The sequence below is a fragment of the Onychostoma macrolepis genome, chromosome 20, assembly GCF_012432095.1.
Source record: "Onychostoma macrolepis isolate SWU-2019 chromosome 20, ASM1243209v1, whole genome shotgun sequence".
Lineage (NCBI taxonomy): Eukaryota > Metazoa > Chordata > Actinopteri > Cypriniformes > Cyprinidae > Onychostoma > Onychostoma macrolepis.
In genome coordinates, this window is record NC_081174.1 from 7,809,367 (window position 1) to 7,830,853 (window position 21,487).

The 21,487-nt window shown below is 38.1% G+C and overlaps 1 protein-coding gene across 1 annotated transcript; it reads right to left on the bottom strand.

Annotated features, from left to right (window-relative positions):
* Positions 1–305: 305 nt before the first annotated feature.
* Positions 306–17,600, bottom strand: meis2b (Meis homeobox 2b). The gene is made up of 13 exons (XM_058755928.1): positions 16,803–17,600; positions 16,425–16,657; positions 15,887–16,028; positions 15,628–15,678; positions 15,132–15,182; positions 14,865–15,011; positions 13,131–13,245; positions 7,634–7,773; positions 5,683–5,759; positions 3,841–3,899; positions 3,658–3,747; positions 3,453–3,539; positions 306–1,779 (listed from the first exon to the last, which is right to left on the bottom strand). Exons 1-12 carry the CDS (start codon positions 16,818–16,820, stop codon positions 3,481–3,483), a joined length of 1,182 nt encoding a protein of 393 aa, XP_058611911.1. The 5' UTR covers positions 16,821–17,600; the 3' UTR covers positions 306–1,779; positions 3,453–3,480.
* Positions 17,601–21,487: the final 3,887 nt, after the last annotated feature.

The window sequence follows — 21,487 nt, forward strand, 5'->3', positions numbered from 1 at the left end:
TAAATGACCACCAAACTACAGCATTTTCTCACCAGTACTGCAGGCTAGAGAAACACAAACTGGAGGTCGAAATAAGCAGGGAAACGTCTGCAGGAGCAGTCTTAGCTAAGATATCAAACAGCATGAGAAAAACCATTTGAAAATGTCACCGCGAAATTGCGTTTAAAAGATGCTGGAGATGAAGAAGTGCGCGGGGTTTCTGTTTCTGAAAAATTACACGCGGTACAGTCGCCTGATTTGGAAATATTGAATTAATGTGATTTATTTCTGCACATATTGCCTCAAACATTTTACAAAAGGGCTCTACACAAATTTTAATACCTTCTTAGATGTTTTAGGGAGTAGGTTATGAAATTATTATTTTACACTTTCTTGTGCCCCTTTCAGTCGACGGTATTTAGGATACAGTATTAAAATTCTCAGTTTTTGTAGCCTATAGTGATTTGTTTTATAATTGTTTGATGCACACGTCTGATATTTACACATCTAGTAAAGTTGACTAGCTCGTTTGCGTTTCATTTCTCTCCTTTTTTAAACGGACAAATTATTTAATGATTATATAAATACGTTGTAGCACAGTTGCATTTTATCTGCAAAATAAAAATTGTTATCTACAGCCAAAATTTATTTTAACTGCACATCGCGTAAGTATAAGCTCTCGATTCAATGCATGAAATGACATTCAAAGCAAGAGATTTAACATTTTGAAAATGAAGCATTTATTACAAGAATTCGACTTTTGACTGTGTAGAAATACCGTACTGCTTTAAAAGACTCCTAAAAGGAAAATGGACAGAGCTGGAGGATCGATCAAACTTATCAGTACATCAACAAACATATAATCGACTTTTTCCATAGAGAAAAGCAAGAGTGAGAACGGACCAAAATGTACAACAATATCCCATCTCCATTTTTAAAGGATCTCGACTGAATGCCTATTTGACATTGATGTGTTTTACAAATAACATTTACATAATTATGTACAATGGAACATCTCTAGTGGTTTAAAAACTCCTCCAGGCATATTTAGCCTTACAAGAGCGCTGTTGCTCTCCAAAACGACAAATAAACGCACAACTCATTTCCTAAGCGATGCTTTTCAAAACATCTCATGTGGGGAAGACTTCGTGGTTTCACATACTGGAATTTGTGTCAGATGTGTGCCATAATGATCCTATCAAGTGGTTTCATTTCCTTCAAACTTTGTAGAATCATAAATGCAAAGGTCTAAAAACTAGTCAATGACACGAACCCAAACATAGAATATTTCCCAAAAGAAAAAAAAAAAAAAAAGAAAAAAAATCATACACTCACATTTCAGTTCTTGAGGGCTTTTAGCATCTTTTACTATATTCCACCATTAAATGCGTTTAATATGAGCGTATGCACTTGTGTGTGAGGAGGTATGGAATATTTGCGTCTGGGGCGGCCACTCTATGGTTGAGCAAAAGTGCACAAATGGTGTGGTCCCCGTGCTTCTTGACGGTATAACAAGAATAAATAAATAATTTAAAAAGAAAAGATCTCCAATTGTCTTTTCAGAAGTCTCTCTTTTGGCACAAATGCTTCAAGTCTGTTTTTGTAATGTTGGTGCTCCTGCAGACAGTCCTTTGGCTGGAGATATGATGGCCAGATGATGAGGGGTCCGTGAGAGATTTGGGAGGTCTCGTGAAGACAGGAGGTGATCGGACAGGGGTGTGATCAGGTGAAGATGAATGTGACGTGACTCCTCATGCCTCTGGCCAGCACTGGGACTATTCCTGAGGCCACCATCAAAACCTAAAACACAGAGTGAAAAATACAATATTAAGATATTTATTCACTAACACGCACATTGTGAAAGCATTAAAGGAATATTTGGGTTATGTGCTGATTATCAGAAAAAAAAAAAAATGATGTCCATCTTTTTTCTTAAAAAAATAAGCAAAAATGTCCCTCTTTTTTCTTTAAAATAAGCACAAATCTGGGTTACAGTAAGGCACCTGCAATAGATGCAAATCCGTAAATGTTAAAATACTTTAAAAAAACATTTTCAGTACACATAAAAAAAAATGTAGAGTAGAAAACATTTTCAAACAATTTTTACATATTGAATTAAATATGAAAATTTGAAGTAGAAAGACTGAAATAGTATGTTTTTGTAAAACAAACTCCAATAAATATAATAAAATTTACAACTTCAAAAAAGTGTATAGCCACAAGATAAAGACAATGTGCATGTTAATTTGATTTTAATGTGAACAAATCGCTAATAACCTTTTCTGAGTAAATATATCAAATTTTACCATTAAATGTCAACATGTAATGTCTAAAACCCTGAAACAACCCTTAAAAATGACTATTTAAAACAGTTTTACAGCTAAAATAATAGTAATATATATATTTTTAACAGAAAAAAAGTGCTTTTATGAAATTGAGGCTGCAAAAGGAGGTGGGGGGGGTTCACTGTGATGCCATTTTGGAAACATTTTGCTTCCTAAAATCACCACCTTTTTTATCTAAAGAACCCTTTTTTTCCACTTTACAGATCCTTTTATGCAATGTAAAGATTCAGTGACGTTAGAAGTTCTTTATGGAACCATTAATTCAAATAAAGAACCTTAATTTTTAAGAGTGTTAATGACTTACTGTATCCTCAATTTTTCCTTTATTTGTATTTATTTTTAAATTTTTTTTTTTTTTTTGTGATTATCAACCACAAATGCTGTCGATTAAACGTAACTTGTACCCAATTCAGAATATTCCTTTGAAAAAACATACACCTGCCTCTAAAATCATAAATGTGTCTCTATCCGCTTTACGCAGGAAAACAGATCTTCATAATGATCCCAACGATCCACCAGCATATGGTGTTTAACCAGAGCGAATTAAGGACGGGGAAACATTCCTCTAAATGACGCAATTACAGTAACGACTCGATGATAATTCAATCAAAAAAAGGTAGGATTAAATAGTCTGGAAATTATTTAGTCTGCGTGTATTTTGCAAGCCGGAACTCCTGATATCTCTATGTGTCTGAGGCTTCGGTGGGGGGTGTTAACCTCCACTCACCTCCCCGCTCCTCTCCCTTCATTAGCAGAGGCTGAGGTTGTTATTTGAGAGGAAAGGGCTGTGTTGGCACGATTGGAGAACTGGATGCGGTGCCTATTTACATATAAAGAGCTCTATTAATCAAGGTAAGTGTCATTATGGAGGGGCTCATTGGGCAGCACAGTGTGGGTATTAAATAAAATTCTCCATGCCAGGCCGCCCGCGGCGAGCGATATGTCTTGATTTGTGGACTGTCAGAGACAGGCAGCGAAGATAGAGCCGGGGAAAGAAGGTGCGTGCGCGTGTGTGTGTGCGTGTGAGGGGGGGTCGTCGGAGAGCGAATTGCCACCATAATCAGATTTCACACGCCGAGTGAAAGGAGAAAGAGAGGGGATGTTCTAAGTACCAAAGCGTTTCCTTACGTTTATGGTTTGGGAAGCGGGGAGGCGTTTACATGTAGTGCCACTGTCCATCCATACCCATGTTCATACCCATTCCTCCCATGGGACCTGTGAGACGGAGACAGAAAATTAAAGAACAATAAAACACATGCAAATGCTTTCAACATTTTTATAACAGCACTAAAAATGACCAACGTGCGATTATTATTATCAAAGTGCAACTTACCGCCAGGCCGGAGACCCATGTGTTGTTGGCCGTCAAGCACAAAGCCGCCCATAGGCTGACCATCAGGGCTGTAAGCAGTTCCTTGACTTACTAAACACACAAAAACACAACATATATGTGATATATGCACACATTGTGTTTATAATGATAGTAGAGATAGTATAAAATAAGCCATCACTTTACCTGCTCTGTTAGACTGATCAATCATGGGCTGCACGATTCTTCTTCGAGCATTGATAAACCTGTCAAAGAGAAGACAGTGAACACATTTACTAAATCTATTTATATTACTGGCCGCCCACAGTATATTTTACTCTTATTTAAACACTGTGGACTTTTACTACTGTGAGCTTTTTGCTATGATTTACTGCAAAATATCCCTTAATGCAGTGCGATTTCTCCTGGGCCTTTGGGTTAATGGACCTGTCAGGAGTCCACAAAAAAGCTAATGTACTGTTTTAGCGCCAGACCAAAGAAATAGTCTAATTTATAATGTAAACAAGCAGAGGTTTTGTTAATAAAGAGATTTTAACACCTTTTACAAATTGCGTGTGAGAAACATTCCGTTCAACGGTGAATTTTATAGTAGCAGATGATAAAAACAACTAGTTTTATTTGATTTGTGGTGTATTTTTCCTTTCCTCAGCAGTCTAAAGATAACTTCTGTTTTTAAGACTTGCTTTAATTGTGCTTCTTGCTGCAATATATTAGCGAATCAAGTAAAGGGGTCATTGCTCAATAAATATTCAATTGATATAGCATTGGCCTAGTAGCCTCAGGGTATGATTAGCCTAACTGCTTTTCAGACACTAATATGCTTCAGCAGCCCGTAACAGAGAGGTAGGAAATGCCCCTGACATGCACTGGGGGAAGGAATTACTCATAGACAATGAGTCTTAGCCAAATGTTTGTGAACACCTTATTTTGTTGCAGTAAACACATGATAGCGCATGTTAAAATAATTTGAAAACAAAGCTAAAAAGTGTAAAATAATATAAAAATTACAACCGGCTCAAAAATATATTGTAACGTAATTTTTTTCTGATGTCTATTGGGAATGATTATAGATATTAAAGTTGTCTGCTAAAGAACACTGTTGATTGTAGTAGTGTATGCTATCCAGAATGAATGATAATATGACAGTATATGTTATAAATTAAGTAAATATAATTAAATTATCTAAATTGTATGGTGTAAATGCATACATAATTAAAACCATAAAATTATTAAAGTCAAAATTCTTCTGATGTCCTTAGGCAGAGATATAAAAGTTGTCTGAGTATGCTATCAACAATTTAAATGTTGTTATGACAGTATATCTAAGTATCTAAGTTATATCGTTTAAAATGCATACAGAATAAAAAATTAATATATATATATATATATATATATAGATAGATAGATATATATATATAGATACAAATGTCATGTAAGAGAAAAAAAATCTAGATTTGCAACTTAAAACGTAAATTTAAACTTAAATTTAAAACTTAAAATTTAAAATTCTTATGATTTATATTGGCAATGATATTAGCTACCAATTGTCTGCTTAAGAATATTGCTGATTTGTAGCCATATGGAATTATTCTATCAAAATAAATCCCAACCAAATATATAGAAAAGGTCCTCTCAATCTGTAATCCTCCATATCATACATTCACATTCTAAAATTGAGATTGAGTGTCACATTTGTGTAATTCAATACCATCTTTTACAAACAAGATGGTTACAAAATGAATAAACGTTCAGGAGAACTCTGGTGACCGAACAGCATTCTGGAATACTCCTACATAACATTTGACAACTTTTCTAAAAGTCCCTCTGAGACCCTGGGCAAACCTCATCATTGCTCCTATTCTTACTTTTATTTGTCTCATTGGGGCTTTGAACAACGTCTAATAATAGTGTGAGAAATCAGGATCACCGGACTTGAAATGGAAATGTTACAGAGATCCCTAACCCTGACTTCTAAGTGCTGAGAGGTCAAGCTGGCAAGTCAAAAGTCAAAGGTCAAAGGTTACTCACCAGTTATTCACTTGTAAGATGGTGAGGCCTGTGTCCTGTGCTAGCTGCTTCTTCTGCTCTTCGGATGGGTAGGGGTGCTGCAAAACAGAATCAACAAGAAAAATTATATTAATGTGTAAATAACTTCCGCAGTTAATAACACTGCTGTCCGATGATCCATAAAGCAATAATGAATGGAACATGCAAATGTCTTCATTTTTTACAGTTGTGTATTTCTCCTCGCAGTCTCCATCAATAAAGCAAATCAAGATGACCTGACTTTTTCTTAAAAACTAATCTGTTTAAATGACTAATGACCTCAAGCATCAAGTCTACCCGCCCCATGTGAGACTGCAGGCAAAAATGTGGATCCCATATGACTCTTTCAGGAAATTACATCATTATGTATGATAGACTTCCCATATGCAGCCCCGAGTTCGAGAATTTCCCCGCGTCTTATTGGCTGAGCGCTCGTGGTTTTGTTTGACATTATTTGACATTACTTGACAAATGATCGAGTGGGTGTGAAAGAGAGACAATGGAGAGTTTTGTTTAGGGTTGAATAGGGCTTGGCCCTTGGTGGCCCCGCGGTGGCCCCTGGCCCCTGATCCTCTTGCTCTCACTGTGAGTGCAGAGGGAGGGCAGCAGATGGCAGGCAGGGGTGAATGTATAGACAGCGCAGGGTCGTGGGTGTGTACCAATTTTGGCACTGTCACGGCCTCACCTCCCGTGGTCAGTGGTGAGGGATGAGTCCTGTTACATGTCTCGTTCCCTCTCTCTCACACACTGACGGAGATTTCCCTGCTCACCTCCTGGCTTGCTAGCTGTCATTGTGCTGATGAATGACTGTAAGCTCCGCCCCTTTTCTACACAACCCAGTGTTGGTCGACTGCGAGCTGTGCTCTGGGATCCATCTTTAAACTCTTATCACAAAGCTCTCAGCAGGTTGCGCTGCGATTGTTCGCTAAAGTTTAGTGAGGAACCTACATGTTCAAAAGACTGAAGCAAGCTCGCTTTCAAAGAATCACTCATATTTGCACGAATTCCACTTATGTCTGTTAAGAAGCCCCCTCCTCGTCCCCATTTGCATGCCAAAGGAGATCTCTCTATCTCGTCCCAATGCAACTAACAGTTATAACTGTAATGTTCCACTGAATCTTAATGTTCCACCTTTCTTTAAGATTGGCAGCACAGGGGGTCTTTATCATGGACCTCTGAATAGGTCACAAAAGATGGAGGCTTAGACCATATGTAAGAGCCCCCCCATCTCAAACGTCGCACACTGGCTCAAAGTAGAACCCGACAAAACGTAATCCTGCAGCTTTCATTCAGCCCGACCCCAAATGAATGCATGATCGCTTGGGTGTTGCAATGGGGGCCATTCAGAGGCCAAAGTCCCCTCTAACACTTTTTTTCGTCATAGGACACATCCTGCAATGGGAAACACTTTTGCTTCACAAATCGCTCTGAAAAGAAGCTGGGAACAGAGAGAGGATAATTCAATTAGGCTCTCCTTTTTTATCTCTAAACTCTAAAGGTGGGTAAAAGGGAAAGGATTACTATGTGTACAGGACCTGTGTAGCCCTTAGAAAGTGCTGGAATTCTGAAAGAGAATGGAAAACAGGAAGACGCAAGAGAATGGTGGGAATTTGAGGAGGTGGACCGGTGAAAATGTGTCGAAATTTGAGGAGGTTGATAATGCCACAAATCAACCCAAAACCAGCAAGTTCTGGGGAAACGTATTCAACCCCTGGGCGAATAGGGCCCTTGGTTTTGACAAGCGAAATACATGGGAGGGCTGAGAGACAGATAATAACACACCCTGCTAGTTTTAATGCAGTTTGGATGCAGGTCGCTGAGCTGAGAACAGTGGAATTGAGCTAATTCACCAAGAGACGTGGTTGGACACTCTGGCCCGTTTTCCAAAGACTTCCAAGTAGTGTACCTACCGGAAGATCTGAGAGCGTCTTACCGTGAGATGCTGGAAGAGCCACGCCCGCATAATGTTGGTTGCCACTTTGGGGAAAATTCCTCTCTTCTTCTGCCGTTTTTTGTCTTGGTCGTCCTCGTCCCCTGTTCCCGGAGATGCCAAGCTGTTATCCAAGCCATCTCCTGATAAATAACAGCGTGAAAGCAGGGCAAGAGAGAGAAAGCAAAAGAAGAAAGTCACTTTAATGAGATAAAACATCACCTTCAGTTGTTTATTCAGACCGATCACCAGTGCCACTCACAAACACGATGTGAAAGAGCCACGCAGGGGGGCTTGTTTTGATTAGCAACAGTAACACAAGGACCGCGGCGAGCAGGAGTATCCATGCAGTGAGAGGGAACGCTAATCAACGGAGCGAGATCTCTCCCGCTCTCTCTCGCTGTCTCAATGTCAGAGATCTCGAGGAAAGCTCTGCACCAACCCCAGTGCTATTAATTCAATGTGAGTTCTGTCTTTGACATGGGGTAATGAATGTCCAGGCTCTATGCTTGAATGGGGAATGGAGACTTGGCACTGCAAAGAGAATATCTGATCTGAATTAGCACTCAAAATAAAAGTCGAAAAAACTTGGAGAAAACATAAATAAAGCAAAGCCTGTTTGCGGTTGTTGAGAAAACCGTTTTAGACTTTAGAAGTTAGTAACTGGTATACAGTGCAGGGACAGAACATATGATACCAAAACGCTAATTTACTGCTTACAGTAGCCTCACTGCAAGACGTAACTAAGTTTAGTTAGTGGCCACGTACAAACACTGCAGCTAAATACAGTAATCATTTCCTTTCCAAACGCCGGTTCCAAACATACACAGAATATGATTAAAAGCTTATTTTAGTTATTTACTGAAACTCATGCAATCTCTGAATCAAACCTTTGACCACAATGTTGTTAGCACTATATATAATTTGCGCTATAGGAATGAATGTTCAATTTTGTGTGTGTGTGTATATTTATTTTATACTATATTATATTATATAATGATATTACATATATATGTATATAATATACATCACCTATTTGCACCTATTAAAAATAAATAAATAAATACTGGCTATAATAAAATTTCATATCAAAAATAAATATGTGCTGAAGTGATTGCTTGACTACTTTTAACTATTTTAATTTATTTTACATTATGTCAAATGAGAGAAGTCAAAGCATTCCTAAAAATCCTAGTTTCCAACTTGTAAATGAGAGTTTGATACGTGAATTTGTTTTTTTTTACTATTCGAAAACTCATAATTACGGTAATTCCGACATAACGTGAATAAAGCATTATACTGTAAGATCAACTGATGCTTAACAAACAATGTTTTTTGAACTGTGAGCTCTCTGATAACATCAAGCCTGCTTTCATTCCATTACCATCCCATCTAGTTTAAGATCAGAGCCAGGCAGGAGGCCGCTTTTAAACTAAGGTTTCCGTCTTGTCCTCCTCCCCACCCTCCTTTCTCTTTCTTTCTTTCCATCCCTCTCTCCCGCTTCCATTAACTGTGCATCAGGCAAGATGATTTACTTTTAACAGTCATGCTTATTTTTCTTGCCCTGAGGGTAGAGATGCCTTGAAAGCCTGCCCGGAGGGTGTGTGAATAATGTATCTGAGGGACTCCTCCCCGGAGGCGGGACAGGAACCCTACTTTTCTTAAGATTGGCCCTGCTGTGTCTCCTTGTTTTTGGGGATGCATCAATCAAAGGCGACTGTATGCGCCATATTCATGCATTAATATTTCAGTTAATGAATAATGACATTTGAATATAAGAAGGGGGGTGGTAGATGGACTTCAGGCTGGCTGACTGATGCCGTAATCAAAATGCAAGTCAAGGGCAGGGCAGTGGTCTAACACTGTCTGTCTCTACACAACACAGACTGCTGTTTCTTCTCATTATGCTTTCAGGAGTTTGCATGTTGACCACAGACTTAACTGCCTCAGAGAGGAAAGGGTTTATTGTGAATATGAAGAAACATATTAATAGAAAGTATTATGTTCTGAAAGGGAAAGAAAAGTAAAAACAAAGAGAAAAGAAAATAAACAGAAGTGAAGAGAAAAGAAAAGAAACGAAAAAGTGTTGATGAAGTCAAATATAAAAAAAATGTTAGTGAGACTAAAAAGTTATACTGTATATTATATTTGGAACAATTTAAAAGGGAATAAAATATCAGAACTATGAAATGGAATATAAAGAAAAGAAAAGAAACAAAGTGAGGTTTTCAGTTTTTGTCTAAAATTAATGTCAAAAAAATGTTAGCAACACTTGATAATATTTAGTAATATACTTAATATTTAGTACTTATAATTATTTTATATTTGGTATGATTTAAATGGGAAGAAAAATCCTAAATATTAAAATTAATATTATAATAAATTAGAAAATAAAATAAAATAGATGTTTTAAGTGTGTTAATGAAAATCATATATCAAAAAGAAAAAAAATATATAACTATAAAATGGAACACTAATGTGTGAATATGTGAGGTGATGTTTTCCTTGTGTTTATGAAAATCATATTTCAACAATATAATTAAATGAAACAAATGAAAAAAAAGTAACACATTAAAGAAAGTAAAAATGAAAATGAAACAATATAAAAGGAAACATAGGAAATAAGAAATAAATAAGTTTTCAATGTGTTTATAAATATAAAATATCAAATATGTGCTAGAAAGAACAAAAAAGTATAAAAACTGATGATTTTAGGGAAGAAAAAGTGAAAGGTGAAACTAGAGTAAGATATTAAAGAAAAAGAAAAGAAAAGAAAAAAGAAAAGGGAAAAATAATAGATAAAGAGAGCTGGGCAAGATCCTTACATCTAAGGAAGACTCAAACACTCCCCCCCACCCCCCCTCCTCGAGCCTCTCTCCTCCTGTTCCAGAAAACCAAGGCCGCAGGGCTGATCCAACCCGACGCTAATCGCTTCTGACTGTTCCCTGGCAACTTGGCCCATGCAGCCTGTGTGACTGCACTCTCTTTAAAGGCTGCTGCTTTCTGCAGCTCCCTGAGCCCTACCTCACTCCCCGAACCCGGAGTCTGCACGCGTAGCACAGAGGGGGGCCAGAGCAGCCTGGAGGAAGGCTGGAGTAAGCCCTCGGGCTGTTTAGGAAAAAACAGCACCCTAAGACATGGAGAAGAAGAGGCTTCTAGCTTCCTTATTTTCACTTTCCCTCATACGTATAAAGCAAAACTTCTGAAGGGGTTCTGCGGAGATATGCATATAAAACTTTTATTTAAACTAAATAAACTTAAACTATTAAACATTTTTCGACCGGTTTCCCACATCCTTCAAGCCGACCCTGACGGCATCCGTGTCACATCACGGTACCTTCAGCGTCCGAGAGATGACAAGGTCCAAAGCTAAAACGCTCTGCGTTGTTCTGATGCTGATAATTAGATGAACTGGAGATAGATGAATGTCCCGGAGACAAAGGGGCCCGGCGCAAACTAGCCGGGTCTGATGACTGCCACCCCGCACGCATCACAGAATAAATCCTGTTTGCTTGCTTAATGAGCTCACCATGACCTCAATCTATCACGAACTATACTTATCCAAAGGGGCCATAATTCTGACTACTGGACGCAACAGACTGGATAATTACTGGACGAACGCAGATGATTTTGTTCTCGCTAATCGTTTCGCTTAAAGCATATTGATTAGATGCTCTTATCCTCTTGTCCCCCGTGGCCATGATATGATCTGGAGGAACATGGGATTGGACCACAGTTGGGTGGTATTGACGGCTAAAACGCGGAGGCATTGGCTCTTGACACTTGTTGTTGGTCCACTCCGCTTCATGCTGGGATTTAACCTCCACAGAAGGTTCAGATATAGATGTAAACATCCTGTCTCAGCCTGTGTCTTTCAGCAGCCTTCGAGGTGAACACTGGCCTGGAACGTCCTGCAGCTTCCCTTTGTTCCCTTTTGGCCTTTGTGATGGACATTCCTAGGCTCTGCATTCCCACCAACATGCACATGTTTAGGATAGCTGTGGAAAACCCCCCACGACCATCCCAAACTCACCCTGAGGTGAGTCAGCAGCTCTTAAAAACATTCGGAGCACCTCTCTTTCCTTCTTAACCTAGCATGAAGGTTTCTCAACAAGAGCAACTTCTACTGATGTGCAAGCAACAAAGGGACCCCCCTACAAGAGACAGGTGCTTTGAAGAGCTCCAGTAATCCTTTGGACTCGAGTATGGTGACTGACGTAACACCCCCCGTTCACTTGTAATGGAAAAGGTGTTTGCTTTACCGATCTCTTGAATGATAAAGGGAGGAACACCGATCCAAAGTGGCTCCTGGAGGAGCAGCAGGTAGATGTCCCTGATCCTAACCCAAGCTCTGCCTCTGATCACCCCAGATATCAACCCTCTATTGTGAGCAGTATTTGAAGTGCTCTGTCCTTCGGGCCGGCAGGGGTCATTCCTCTTCCCCTTCTTCAATGCATGCTCTTTGGGGTCAAAAGGCCGTGGGCCTTGGATGTCCCCCCACTGTTGTTTAAAAAAAGCCTGGTGTGGGGAAAATGCCGCCACCCTGATGCTTTTCTCTCTTTTATACCTAGTAGCACTGCAGAAACACTACTGGCATTGCTGCTATGCCAAACATTTTAAAGATGTCTTTCACACTGAGGCTGAATCATCAAAGAATTACAATCTGGCCTCTGGATTTTGGTTCTGGTTTCTCTTGTCTTGCAGAACATCCTGCTATTGTGCTGCATAATGGTCAGGCTATTGATGTCCGATGGTTAAAAGGAGGTGAGAAACCCTGAAGGCTATTTTAACTGAAGCAATTATACAAAAACAGGTTGTAAAAAAAGAAAATAATTAAATAAAAAAATTCCCCCAAAAGGTAAACAGTGTTAAAGGACAATAAATATGGAGTGGCAGGTCGCAATATAAATTAAGAAGAAAAAAAAAGTGACATGCAAATGGAAGATCCGGTAAATTAAATTAGACCCTTAACCTTTCAAGAACATTAAACACCTATTGTGTCCACAGGAAAATCGTAAAACCAGCTCAGTGAACCATCGCAATGATGAGACGAACAATGACACATGACTTTGATTAGTAAACACCGTTTACACCCATAGGCATTAAAAAATATGAATTTAAAAGTCTAAATTCTGCACAATACTATAGAGAATAAGTACAATACACACTGCAAAAAGTGGTAACCTGTAATTGATAGATATTTCACCCAAATTTTATATAAATTCAGTGATATTTAATAACACTTTCGACTTGAATAAAACCCATTTTTAGGTTAGCATTTTTTCAGTATATAATGTATAAACATAATTTAAAAATTCAAAAATATGACAGTGTTAGTCTTTTCAACAAAACAGATGTCAGCATTTTTAGGTTACCCTTATGTATACACACAATTTAAAATCCAACCTCAAAAGAAAATACTACTTGAAGCCTGGATTACAAATTAAGATGACAGCATAAACCGTTTTGACAATGCATATTATGATGTAATAGCAAATACCTAGTTCGCTGCTGTTGTCTCCGCTTTGAGAGGCATGTCCCCCGCTGGAGGGTCCTGGGGTGCCGACTGAGGGAGTAGAGTGAGCGTCGTCCATGTCTCTCCAGGACGCTGGGTTCTGAGGTTCAGGTGCATGCACATCCAGAGATCGAAGGGTGAAAAAAAGAAGCCCACATTAGTAATGCTAGCACATACACATGCATGCTATTTTTAAAACAGCAAGTTTTTAATATCTAGTTACCATGTCTGTGCTGAAATATCAGTCTGATTAAATTAAAGAAAGCAAAAACGCACAATGCAGACAAACTAGGAATACTTTTCCGAACACTAGACCTATGGAGCCTCAACCAGGGAAAGTGCTTCTCCTGATGTCCGACCGTAAATGCTCACAAGAAACCAGCGGCATCCCCTTTTTATCCAGAACAGGGTACAAAGCACTTAGACGGGCTCAACATGAAGGCAAACAGCAGCCGTTCCTCTTCAGGCCCTTAGCGTCAGCTGTTTGCCTGATGGTGATCAGCTAAAGAGCTCTAAGAAAGGCCAGAATAAGCTCCTACAACAATAAAGCTGTGTGAATAAGACCCTTCACTGTTTTCTCATTAGGACACACAAAAGCGGTCTGTGGGTTTGTGTGTTTAGGTGTGTGCGTGTGCTGTTAATAACGTTTCTGAAGGCCACTGTCTCCCTTCATCACCTAATTCAAATTGTTTTGTGTCACACCGCACACTTGTAAATCGATAAGACATTACAGGAGCATCAATAAAAGATTACAGTTATCGTCAAGTGTACAAAGGTACATATTCATCAAATAAATTTCAGCTGACCAAGTGCAGGTATGACGGTTAGACCTCAGCATCTGCGGTTCAGATCTATTTACAGGAGGTGTGGATGGAGAAAGTCATCTAACGTTTTACATGTAGGAACTATTACGGGTGTTTAACGTCAGTTCAGAGATCAAATCATCTAAGCGGCTGTTTTATTCTGTATTTTTAATGTAGAAAACCTCTCTCTTCCCATTTTGACCTGGAACAGAACTAAGCAGAATGTAAAGTTCTGTTCTTCTTAATTCTGTGGTTTTGTTCCTGTGACAGGGGGTGGTGCGTTGATAATAGGAAGCACAACTGTAAAGAACACACTGTTGGTCTCTGAGTGAAAGAAGACTCCCCTCCTGCTTGACAATAACAATCCAATCAGTTCAAAGACAATAGCGCATTCACGTGCAAATGTAACGTTGATCATTAGGGCTAACAGAGGGCTGGACAGTGGGGGGAAAACCCTGACCCTTAGCAACACCTGCACCCAACACGACGGGCTTCATCAACATGATCATCATCATCATACCTCTTCTAAAATAAGATATGTCCTGGGGCAATGCCTTAATGATTCATATTAGGGCAAAGAGAAATGGATTTAGATAATGTTGTTTAAATAAATTAGCATATGCAACTAAGTAATTACTCCTCTTTCTTTCTTACTCTCTCTTTATGACTAAAAGATGAATAATGGAGGAAGCTAAAAAGACAAAAAAGGCAAATGCATGGCTGAGGCACTACAAATGTTAAGATTCAAATATAAGTAGGCTACAATACAAAATAAATGACATTTGGACTTTCAGTCTTTTCTTTGTTAGAAATCTCACTAAAATGCCTTCATAAATTGCCTGCATTGCAAATACAAACAGCTTCACTATTTAATTGGCCTGTTTTATGATGTCATAGAAAGCCAATTAAAACTCACGTGATCTGCGAGGTTTGTCGAGGATCCTGAGAGGTCGTCGAAGTCGGACTTGCATCCATCCCGTTCATCAATTACCAGGTCAATGGGCATTTTACCCTTCAAACAGCTAATATACCGATGGCAGAAGTTGTCGCAAAGCTCGTGCACCTGATTCAAAACCGAAAAAAAATAAATAAAAAAAGAATACAATCAGTTTGTAAAATTTTCTGTTATTCGAACAATATAAAATTTGAATAATACAAAACGATAATAAAATAATTAACATACCTTTTCGAGTTCTAAAAGATGGAATCGTAATACTTGTATCGACTGTATCATCTAAGGGAAGAGCAAAATAATGCATGAAGTATTTGAACAAAAATACCAACATTAACAACAGCCAATAATTATAATAATAGTAACAATAATGGTAATGGGTTAATAATAATATTAAGCTAATACATAAAAAAAAAAAAACTCAATCATCAAAACATCAAACATCGTTGGTTATTCTACGCGCGAGAAATCACACTCGAATCAAAAACTTGGCACGTCTGATATTGTGTTGGCTTTGTAATGTTATGACAATAGCAGAAGTGTAAATAGGTTCCTCTAGAGACGATGCTTTGAGGGAGCCCAGGGCAAAGACCCCCACGCCCTCTGATAACACGCGGCCTCATAAATCACTAAAGCTTCCTTTCTTTCCCTCAAAGAATCCTCACATGGAGCTTTGAAGCGACTTTACCTGGAACAAAATCTGCTCGAAACAACATCTCACACTTACCAAATTGTCCAACTCTGGATTAGAAGAAAATAACGGCTTCTCTGCCCGAATCTGTAAAAAAAAAAAAGAGACAAAAAAAAAAAAAGTCACAAGTTGGTTAGAACAAAAACACTCAGATTTTTTTTCTTCAACAAATAGACCAAACGCAACTAAGCTAACAGTTTTAGATTTTCAACCAGTATTTAACTTAATCGGGATGACCGAATATTTATTTAATACGTTAGAAAAACATATATTTCTTTTTCAATCAATAAGTTACCTGTTTGGCAAACACAGCGATGTCCTCGTTAAATGAGTCGGATGAGCACACATCTCCTCCAGCGACTCCAGGCTCTCTCGGTGTGCATGTGGCCAGCTCGCACTTCTCAAACACCAGCGCCAGGAGCGGAAATAAGGGGTGCCTTCAAGATTCAACATAAATATTTGCATAAACTTACAGATCAAAACACTATATCAATAACCGAGCAATCATTCTAACGACAGCATTGGGGTTTTATTGCTACTTTCATTGCTTTGACGGCCACACATAGTTGCACTCGGTCAGATAGTGACTAAAAGCGTTCTATAATTTTTATAATAATAATAATAAAAAACAATATTATTTTAAACTTCAAGTATGCAGCGCATTATTTGCATTTCACATGTTAATTTATGTGCTTAACCATCAGACATTATTCTTTAAAGATCGTATATGCAAAGAAATTTACTGATTGTAATAAAGCACAAATAATTGCATTGTCAAATGCGGTGCAAATATTGTGTTAACTATTGTATTAAGCATGGCTGCAATAAAGTACCCATAAATTTGGTCCTTGTCTCTTTTAAGTGCGTCGTTGACAGCCGAGCCCATACTGCTGGGCATGATGCTGTGCGGTGCGTGGGCCCCGTAGTGCTGGTTGGCATGTGGCGGTGGCCCGTGGTTCAAATGGTGAACCTGCGGCAGGGGCCGAGGCGCGTGCGGATCCCCGTACATGGACGTCGGGACCCCAACTCCGTCCATACCGCCACCATAGTGGGCAAGGTCTTCGTACTGCATCAGACAGAAACTGCATCATAGCCAACTCCAAAAAAAAAAAAGCCTAATATTTAATAACTTTATATAATTATTAAAAACAAACTAGGAGCAAACTTTACGACTTAAGTTGTTTACGCGGTGGATTTGTAAGAGGACGTACCCGTTGAGCCATCAGCATATGACGCTTCTGTTGATGTTAAGTGCAAATTGTGATCTTATCCAACGAGGAAGCAATTTGAGTGATTTAATTCCTTTTGTGCATCCGGTTTAAGAGGACTGAGCTGTCGGTAATCCGTTGAGATGATAGAGCATGTCCTGTGAAGAGTTTCTGATCGCTTCCTTTTCAGCCACTTTTAGTTTTTGAGCAATTCGACCGTATTGCCAAACGCACTTGGACGGATAGGCTATAGGCTACTTAACAAATAAAACCCCGACACGTTTACCTTATATAGATTATAAATATCTGCTTCCACTTGAACCTTCTGACTAACTAATGCAATTTACCCCTCACAGACTTCCTGAAGTCAGAAGAACCTTTTCAAATTCTGGGATGTTCGTGTCTGGCATGGCAAACACTGCGAGGAAAAACTATCCGGATCTCATGGTCCCTCTTTGCGACCCACGCTTTGCCTCGACTGGGATTGTGTTGGTGATTTGGAGCAGGTTCCTCTTGAAGAGACTGAACCCCTGATGACTGAGCCTGGGAAGCGTGGTGGGTGTTACCAGCTCGACACCTCTACATAAAGCAAGAGAAAGAAGAGCGCAATGACCACGAGCAGCCAGCGAGTGTTCACATTGGATACGCGCACGGATGACGCACCACCATCCTCTGCGTTTTGTTACTAGGGGTGGAGTGTCTTTATTTTTAAAAGTGCTAAAATCAGATCAGTGCACTGGGAATGGACCTTATTTCAACAAATTGCGGAGCATCATTTGAGCCTTTGCAAATATATTTACCACAGACTATACATTTTGACTGCTTCGTTGTTTAACTGTCGTTCAATACGTGCGCGTCACATAAGTTATTACATTTATAAAGTGATGTTAAATAAATAAGTTTACGTTTTTCATTTTAGTTTTGTAAGTAGGCTATATCTGTAAATATGACTTAAAATACCATAAATAATAATATAAATTTAGTAATGAAAGAAACCGTCTAAACATGCGTTCAGTTTCATGTTATATATATATATATATATATATATATATATAGGCTATATACATTTTTAATAGAAACAGTTGTTAATGTGTATAACAAAAATGAATTTTAAATGGGAAACTATAAAACTCGTGCAGTTATGCATCTTCCTCTTATTCCAAGCGTTTTTGCGCATAAATGACACTGAGGGAATTCTGCACGACTGTCTCATCATCATATTTAAACGCCTATAAAGAAAACGAGATCGTCCGGGATGAAAACACAAGCTAAACTGGTGTACCGAAGCATTTGATCTGTTTTGCATTTGACAATTTAAATTGAGTTACAATTGTAATTTTTATCATGTTGTTTTAAGTTATTATTTAACTTTTAAAACAAAAAGCCTTATATAGGCTATTGACAAAAGAAAAAAAAAGAGAGAACATTAGCATACATTTTAGAAATTACATTTATGTTATTTAAATATAAAATTTGATCGATGATACACTGATACAAACAACAAATGTTACTTTTGACCAAATTCTAAAAAGCATTCTCCTTTAGTATACACCCTTAGTTTTAAACTTGTGTAATATTTGTAAAATGTAATGTTTTATTTTCATTTGTTATATTATTCCCCGTTTATTCATTCATTTATAAGATTGAATGTTTGCATTTGGGCATTTATTTCAAAATTCTTCCGAAAGCGTAGTATTGTGAGGATGCACTGAAAAATAAGGTTTAAAAATAAGACGGTTTGTTAGTATTGTTTATATATTTAGATGCATTTCTACAAACACACGCCGAGAGCAACAAATAAATTCCCATATACACTTTTTTGAAATGCGGCATCATAATAATAAATTATTTTTAATTTAGACTAACGGAATGGTGGTAAGCGTCATCTTTAATATTGATCTCAGTAATTTAAGAAATATATGAACAATTTAAGAAATAAACAGCTTTTGCAACTAAAATAATAACTTATTTGAATTATGTTTTCTTTTTTTTTTATTGTAATGAGGCTATTTTAATTGTAACTTTTAAAAAAGAAAATCCTAAATTTGTTATAAACATTTTCAAAACGATTTTTAAACTACCTTTAAATGTCAGTGTTCTTCGCCCATGTTGGTGTGATGGTAATCCGCTTTAATTTCAAAAGTATTGACCTTTGCTTGACCCGTCAGGATGTGTGCTTGAGCCGCACGATACTTTTCTTCTAGTTCTTCAGATCCAGCGAGAGTCCTACAAACCTGCCGCTGGGCTCCAGTTTCACGTGTGCTTTGCTTTCCAGCGCAACAATCAATTTCAAAGTCACTTTACCTTTTATCCCCACCTAGCGGTGCATCTGTCTTTGTAAACCACCGTGGAAAGACTGCACGAGGAGAACGAGTTCCCATTTGAATTCTCTCACCGGAGCCTCATTGTCGATGGAAAACCAAACATATTTAACAAAAAAAGCAATAGGTGATATTAGAGCTGAATATCACACACGCAAACACGCTCAAACGCGTGATGCATCAACAAGAAAATGCAAAACGCGATCACAAAATAATAAATAAATATTAACCGCATACAAAAGCAAAATAAACATTGCGCGTACTTGAAAAGGACTCCGAAATAATTGCAAATATGCACTTAAATGTTCCAAGGCAAAGGATGAGAGAGCATTGCATGATGAGGTCGTTTATTTACTTTTCAGGAGAGATGAGAAAGTTCCTTCCTTTCATCAGTCTGTACATAATCTCGCGCGCCCCTCTTTGAAAAGCAGCGCGCGTGAATTATTAAAGGCATACATTTGAATTATAAATACGCTAATGATACCGACACGGGCTGAGCGCGCCATGCCCGAGGCTAAATTCTTCCGATGCACATTATTTCTTGGCACTCCGACTTCATTTCCTCTCTCCTTTCTCTTTCACTTCTCCTCCTCCTTTGTATTTCGCTCCCCGCTTACAGTGTGCATGGAAGATGCTGACTGATTCATGCTGTCACCCGGCCTGCTTTAAACTGTAATGAGTTACCATAGTCTGAGCCTGTGTGCATCCTCAAAAACCTGGTTGCACAATTCTCCTGCCAACCCCCCAAAACAAGCACACACACACACACACACACACACACACACACACAGGCCTGGCAGAGAATCAGACATCATCCTCTGCTGTCCTGAACATCATTAGCGTTGTCAGGACAGGGTGAAGCGCATGCATGGCCCAAACTCTCCCTCTTTCTCTCCTTTGTGGTTGCTGATAAATATGTACATATTCGATATATGCATGTATATATGCAGGCCATGCATGCTTCAAAATAGGTATCCGGAAGGGATGACAATGTAGTGACCTGTATCTCACACGCTGCACATGTGGAACAAGATTTATTGAGAACTGTCATTTTGCTGGCAGGATGCGGTGTGTGTACATTCAGTGTGTCTTCTGCAAGAGAGTACAGGAGCAGCCCTGTACAAACATCACAATGTGTGCAGGACTGGGGGAGTAAAGCCAGCGCATTCCAGCTCAATGACTTACAGCGCATGTGCTGACAGCCTGACCTCACCAAAAAAGAGATTCTCTCCAGCCTCTCATAAAGAAGCCTTATCCTCCCTCCAAAAAAAAAAAAAAAGAAAGGGGAAAATGCCTTGTTCCCTAATGCTTTAATATTCTCTTCTTCTTTTTTTCACCATACATTTGGGACCCAGTTGTTTTCATTATGACTGTAGGTGACCCAGAACACTGAAATAATCTTGAGGGTATATTAATCCACTAAGAATGCCGAACTTTGATGCAGTTTAGGTCACAGGCATGTATAATAAAGCATCCAGGAATAAGAACATCTGTGATTAAATGAACACCTTTTCACACTCCATCAACATGTTCATTAAAGGTAATTTTTGGGACATTAAAATAATTTCTTCTGTCCCAGCTAAATATGGAGAGACCATGCGTAAGGAAGCCATATGTAGGTTGAGTGCTGAAAAGTGTAAACACTCAATGGAAAGACTAGTACATTTCACTAGTAATTACAAAGAAATGGCAAGTAACACATTGAATTAAACGTGAAATGTTTATGAAAGACTGAAAGAGTATTTTCTTGTAAAACATACTCCAATAATAATTACAGTGCTGTTGGTCTGTTGTGCTATAAAAAATGTTTGTGTAAGCATCCAGACCAATGGTGGGACTATCTGTTTAACTGACCAATGACAGAATTGTTGTCAGTATTATTTTTTAAGCTAGTGATAAAATAAATTGATTTTAAAATTGATTTTTTCAGAGATGATTTACCCTTTTTATTTATTTATCTTTTTTTTTTTTTTTTTTGCGTTTCAAGGTTGAATAAAACCTCATAGAAAAGGAACTGGTAATTTTCTGCCAGAAAATTAATTAATTAATTAATCCATTCATTCATTCATTCATTCATGTATGCATGAATGTGTGTTATTTATTTATTTACTTTAGTGCTGGCAAATCGATAAAAGTCTGTGTTCATATAATACGTGTGTGTTCTGAGTGTATTTATATGTATAAATAAATACACACACACACACACACACACACACACACACACACACACAGGTAAATATTTAAGATATATATATATATATATATATATATATATATATATATATATATATATATAAATGTATTTTATGTAAATATTTCATATTATACATAAATATAAATATATATTACGTATATTTCTTAAGTATA